The 6,152-nt window shown below is 46.0% G+C and overlaps 2 protein-coding genes across 2 annotated transcripts in view; both read right to left on the reverse strand.

The window, feature by feature from the left end:
- Nucleotides 1-1,719, reverse strand: part of AK88_05002 (uncharacterized protein) — a gene marked incomplete at both ends in the record, with an annotated part of 1,996 nt that extends 277 nt beyond the window's left edge. The window contains one exon of the mRNA XM_012482606.1: nt 76-1,719. Coding sequence (XP_012338029.1) covers nt 76-1,719 — 1,644 coding nt within the window. The remainder of the gene's footprint in view (nt 1-75) is intronic.
- Nucleotides 1,720-2,887: 1,168 nt separating this feature from the next.
- Nucleotides 2,888-6,039, reverse strand: AK88_05003 (uncharacterized protein; the record flags this gene model as incomplete). Its single annotated transcript, XM_012482607.1, has 3 exons — nt 2,888-3,782; nt 4,207-4,648; nt 5,073-6,039. The coding sequence occupies 3 exons, from the start codon at nt 6,037-6,039 to the stop codon at nt 2,888-2,890; spliced, it is 2,304 nt and encodes a 767-aa protein (XP_012338030.1).
- Between the last annotated feature and the right edge of the window lie 113 nt (nt 6,040-6,152).

Genomic DNA, 6,152 nt, shown 5'->3' on the forward strand with positions numbered 1-6,152 from the left:
AGCTGCGTCGTTCATGTCCTCATTTGCCTGCCCCTCCTGAGCTGCGTCGTTATTGCCCTGTTTGAGGCGCCGGACCGCCTCGTAGGAGGGGTTCTCGAGGGGCACCCCGTCCTGGAAGACAATTTCAAAGCTGAGGTGGGGGTACTCATAAAACGCTTGTCCACGAAGGACTTCACTAACCTTGAGGAGAACACAAAAACAAGCGTCCTCCTTTTTAGTCCCCGTGTTCAACTCAACACTGTTGAGAGATACACGTATGGCATTCACATAGTCGAGGTAGTTAACTCGGAGGTTTTTTTTCCTCTTCTGCATTTTTGCTAGGGTCAAATTAAGGAGTTGTAAAAGGGATGTGTCTTCACTCACGTCCTGGTGAGTCACAAACAGGCCGTCATTCACGAGGGTAACTTTTACCATCCAACAGATATTGTCATGGCGGATGGTTGTTTTATTCCCTTGATGTAGCTTGGTGTACAGAGGTGCCTTGAGTAAAAAAATTTTTCTTTTTTTCAACATGCTAGTTAATTTATTATAACTGTAGAGCCATATGTTGGTTGTCTCATTTTCTTTTATCTTGAGGAAGCGGTAGTTCCCGTGAAGAATTGATTCGACCCCATGAAGAAATATGTAGTCTCTGTGTAACATGTTCTGATCAAAGTTATGTTTTGCGACTCTTTTTACTTTTAAATTTTTTTTTAATTTATTTTTACATTTTTTTAATTTTTTGTGTTCCTTTGAACATATGAGTGAACAGGAGCGCGCTTCACAGAAGGGGCACTTGTATTTGTATTCGTTCGTGTGGCACACACAGCAGAGGTTTCCACTTGGGGGATTTTCTCCCAGGGCTCCTTGTGAATGATTCACCACTCCGTCTGCTTCTTCATGTTCTTCTAATTCGTCCTCGTCCGAGTTGGCTGCCGTCTTTGCCCCTCTGCAATTTTTAAAATATGCAGCTGCGTCTTTTAATATACTGCAGGTTATTTCATTGTAGGATTTGCTCCTTGGGTTTTGGGGGTGGGTGAATTGGCTCAGAGGTTCTTCTTCTGCTTCTTCTTCTTCCTCCTCCTCCTCCTGCTGCTGTCGCTGCTGCCGCTGCCGCTGCTTCTGCTCTTCGTGGTGATGCCCCTCCTTGACGCAGTCACTGTGGCTAGTGGAGTCCTCCTCTTCTGTGGGGTCCCACCCCGGAGGTACCTGCGTCCACTTCCTCTTTTGCCCCTTACGGAGGTTCCCTTCCTCAGAATGGTTAATCAAAGAAGAGGCATCACGTTGCACCGCGCCTTCATCTCCCTCGTGTGGGGTCTCCTCCCTCCATGGAGGCGGTGCCGCATATAGAGTTTTATTTGCAAAAAAAAATTTCCCATTTGAACGTCCACCTCTGGTTGGTCGGTAGCGTGAGCGGCGAAATCGGTCAGAGGGGTAGGCATGGGTTGTGAAATTATTTCCTCTCCTGATCTTCATGTGGTGACTTGTGTTGCCATTCACTTCACAGTAGGGATGCTGCGGGTTGGCGCTCCTCCTTCCTCCTCCCTCTGTATGGGTCCCATCAAAAGGAATGGGCGCTTCATCAACCCGTCCTCGACCTGTTGGGGGTAAAAGACTTGAACTGTACCCTTCCCCCCTACTGTGCGTGGCAGCCCAGTCGTCACTGCCATGGTTATGTTCGTTCGTGGTAAGAGCAAAGTTTCCATTCGCCTGGTTGTAATGGTCCTCCGGGAGACTCATCCTTTTTTTTTTTTTCCTCCCTCTTAAAAAAAAAAAATACGTGAGTAAGAAATTGGGGGAAGAACTATTCTTTGCCGTCCCTTTTATCTGCTTGGCCAAATTTGCAACAAAAAAAAACTTAATGATTGTTGCCGCTGGTTTTGCGACAGGTGGAGTGGTCAATCTAAGGAAGCGACGCGACGCGAATGGATTCGAAGACGTGGGCGTTCTCTTTATTTTTTGTCCCTTGGTCCTTCCGAACGCATCAGAGGTCCTCCTCAGGCACAAAACGACGTGAAAAAAAATAGTTTGCTCCTCGGATGCTGCCACGTTGGCGTAAGTTGCGGTGAGAGCGGCATATAATCATCGCGAGGGGTTTGTATACACTTACATTTTGAACAGTTGTAAAAATGCTTCCTTTTTTTGAAAAGTGTTGTAACGCTTCTTTTCTATTTGGGCATCGCGGGTGACGTTATTTTTAAAAAATATGCCAGCCCGTATGCGCACCACGACGGGGGGATTTTTTTTTTTTTTTTTTTTTTTTTTTTTTTTTTTTCCTATACATAAATGGGCAAAAAAAAAAAAATCCCCGCACTTGGCATGTAACAGAATCGGGTGAAGGAAAAAAGATCGTTGCTCATTTAGGACAAACGTTTTTTTTTTGCCTAACGTGGTTATGGCGAAGACTAAAAAAGAGACGAGCCATTCCTCACCCCCTTTGCGGCTGCATCCCTTTCTGTCCGCTGTCACTCCACAGAAGGTTTTTTTTTTTTTTTGTTAAACGGGACGGCAAGAAAATAAATGCAAATTATAATTCCACATGTAGTACACTTTTTTTTTTTGTTCATAACATTTAAATAATTCAAACTTCCTTTTTTAAACTGCGTCACGTGGGCGTACCATTGGCCAGTTGGGTGTTGCAAAAAAAGTTATACGTCGCCCGCGTTTCATATAAAAATCATTATATATATATGAGGGGTTGGCGGGCCACCCACACCCCCACCTACGCGACTAGCAAATTGGAGGTAGACAAAAAAAAAAAAAAAACACAAAAAAAATAAATTTGTAAAAATGGGGAAAAATCACAAACGTGATTAAAGAAGACAAAAAAAAAAAGGAACGTATAATGCGCTTCAAACGATGGCAGCGAATCATTTCCCCTCTCTCCACTTAAGAGAAAGAGACGCGTTCAGCGACGGTACCTCTTCTTTTTAAAGTTAAAGTACAGCTGGAGTATGCCTTTATCGAACACGTTGCGGAAGCCCCTGTGCTTGTCATATGACCACTCCGCGTTCACAATCTGGAAGGCAATGTCCAGGTACGGAGCTCCGCCATGAAAAACGATTAGAACTGTACTCTCATCATCTGTAGGCTGCAACTTCCACGAAGGCTTATCCTTCTTATTAAGCAAATTCAAGTAAAAAATATTGAATTTATAACCACATATATATTTTGGGGGTGGGTTTTCATAATCATAATGGGTTTTATTATATTTGTTCCAGTCAAAGGACGTTTTTATTCGATTGAAGTAGAGAGGCTTCCTGGTTGCAAGGAGGGCTTCTGAAGATAATGGGAGGCTGCTCCTTAAAGGATTAGGATAGGATGAGTGAGGTGTGTTGTGGTGATGGTGAGACACATCCTTCATTGTGATTTCTCCCGCGCGCCCTTTGTTCTTCTCCCTCTGTACAAAACGGTTATATACTTCTTGATCCTTCGCGAAGAGTTTCCTCAGGAGGGCCTGTTCCGCACTGATGTTAACATCGACCTGTCCTACGTGGTCCCCTTTGAAGTACCCCCTATTCTCTCCACTGGGGTCTGATTTTCCTTCTTCTTCCATCCTCAGTCTATTCCATATGTCATTATTCATTTTGAGTCTCTCCTGGAGTTCCTCCTCCGCTGTGTAGATATGCGTCTCGCTTGGGATTTCCATTTGGGTGAGACTTGCTGGGTGGATTAGCTTCGGGCTGTGGCATTCGAATGGCATGGTGGTTGTTACCTTACCCCCCCTACCTTCGTCCTCTTCGGCGGGGTGCTCACGGTGAGTAGTTTTTTCAATTGGGCTGTGGCTGCGACTGTGGCTAACACTGTAGGTGGGAAGAAGGGAGCGAAAATTTACGAGCGTGTTATATATATGTGCGTGTGTGCACATTCGGGAGAGGCGCACGGGATAGGTGCACAGGAGAGATCGCCCTTTGCGCCCCATCTCTTCAACACGAGTGACCCCTTGCGAAGCGTCATTGTAACGCGACTGCCTCTGCCAAAACTAATGGAGACAATGCGTTTCGTTGTCGAGGCAGCCGCGTTAGATTGATCTGGCAATTCTTTAGTTTACTACTCGCTGTTGCATGCGACGAAGTACGTGAATGAATTGCCCTCGGGTTTAAGAAGCGGGAAAGGGGTCGATTTTAAGAAGCGGGAAAGGGGTCGATTTTAAGAAGCGGAAAGGGGTTGGACATAGAAGCGGTGGAACGGGGTCGACGATGCTGTGAAGAGACGCGCCAAACGCACCTGTCGCTGTCCTCCGAGTGGGCATCACTAAGGCTAATCCTCTTGCGCAGCTTGGCATGGAAATGCAGCAACACATTCTTGGCCTTAAAGTAGGGTATCTTCAGGAGGACCCTGTTCCAGTACACTTCATCTGAGAGGTCCTCACACTGTGAAATCACTTTTTGTTTAATTTTTTCTTCACATGTCACTAACTCTTCATAATTCTTATTTTCGAGGAAGGCTTGTATTTGCTTGTCCGTTTTCGTTTCTAGGTTTTTCAAATCTGTTTCCTTTGCGTCCTTGGCGGGCAGCTCCTTCTCTCGTACCTGATCTAAGAAGTGCCCACAGAAGAACAGGAGGGACTCCCAATAGCGTTTAAATTTCCCACCGTTTTCCAGTGCATCGTGCTGGAGTAATAGCTTTATTTGCTTGGTGCAATTTTCCAGCTCCCATTCGGTTTGCCCTGCGGGGGGTGTTTATGCGTTTATGCGTTCATGTATTTTGGCCTTTGTATATATATGCGTTTACGCGTTTATGCGTGTGCGTGGGGGCAGGTTGGCAGCTTGCGCGGGTGAGTAAACCCACGTGGGGAACTCCTCCAGGGCGTACTTCCATCCAACTATGCTCCCTCCCCCTCCCCATCCTATCATTGTTTTATCCATCTCACTGCGTGCGATGGACTGCCGTGACTCCACCCTCTCAGACGTAACAGAATCAACATGTGTTTTTTCTTTCTGCTCTAGCAAATGTACATTTTTTTTTAAATTTTATATCATCACGGGTGGTGGAGCACGGCTGATAGGGTTGGACTTATCACCCCGGGGTTGCCTCCCCCGCGCACACTACTCCTCCCCTTTTATGGGCCCCTTTTTATAGGCCAAACTTACCCTCCAAAAGGACGTGAAAGGGGATGCGGTAGAGAGCAGGTCGTATCTTCTTCACCTGCTCGCGATTAACAATCATCATGGCCAGCCTAAAAATATCAGGTAGCTGTAGGAAATTGTGTTCTATTCTGATATCAGATGATTTAATTTGCTGGTTAATGAAAAAGAGTTGTTCCTTTTTCAGGTAATCCTTAATGTTGATTTGATTCCTTTGCTTTTCTAACTGCAAGCGATAGTCTTCTAACATGGCTCTTTCATTGTCTCTTTCTTGTCTCCTTTTTTTTACTTGTTCAATTTCACTTATCTTTGCGAGAGAATTTTGGAGCAAGCTGGTTGTGGTTACTTTAACTTTGTGATTATATTTTATTTGATCATACTTATTTTTGAGTTTCCATACGAATGGCGTAGAGAGCGAGTTGTCTCCGAAGGGGTTGCACTCGTCTGTGTAATTGAAATGCTTTTGCATCAGATTTTCTCTCTCCTTTTTGAGTTCTTTAACGGTGAGAGTGTTTTTACTCGGTGGGGAGGGTAAAACTGTTTTCTCCCGTTTCTTCTTCTTGCGTCGGCGTGACTCTCGATCTTTCCCTTTTTTCCGCTCCTTCCTTCGTTTGGCTTTCTCGCGCGCCCGTTCTCCACCGCTGCTGCGTTCACTTCTTTCGCTGCTGCTTTCACTTCTGTCGCTGCTTTTGCTTCTTCTACGTCTCTTCCCCCTGCGTCGCTCTCTTGACGGAGAAGACGACACGGAGTCGGAGGAAGAGCTAACCGATCGGGGGGAAGATGAGGTGGAATATGAAGCGGACGATGGGGAGACAGAAGAGTAGGATGCCTCCCTCTTGGCGCGTCTTCCTCTGCTGGTGCTCCTCTTCTCCCTTGCTCTGCCCCCTTCTCTCCTCCTCTTTTCCTTCCTGTACTCATCACCTTTGTGGGTTACACCCCCGGAGGACTCTTCCTCATCAGACGAATCACTCATTCTTGTAGGTTGAGTTTTGTCTCGTGAGGGGTACCTCCCCCATTGACCAAAACGGTTGCAGGGGAGGGGGTGCTTCTCTTACTGGAAGGTGCGCACAACCTTCATATGTGTAA

The sequence above is a fragment of the Plasmodium fragile genome (assembly GCF_000956335.1).
Source record: "Plasmodium fragile strain nilgiri unplaced genomic scaffold supercont1.87, whole genome shotgun sequence".
Taxonomy (NCBI): Eukaryota; Apicomplexa; class Aconoidasida; order Haemosporida; family Plasmodiidae; genus Plasmodium; species Plasmodium fragile.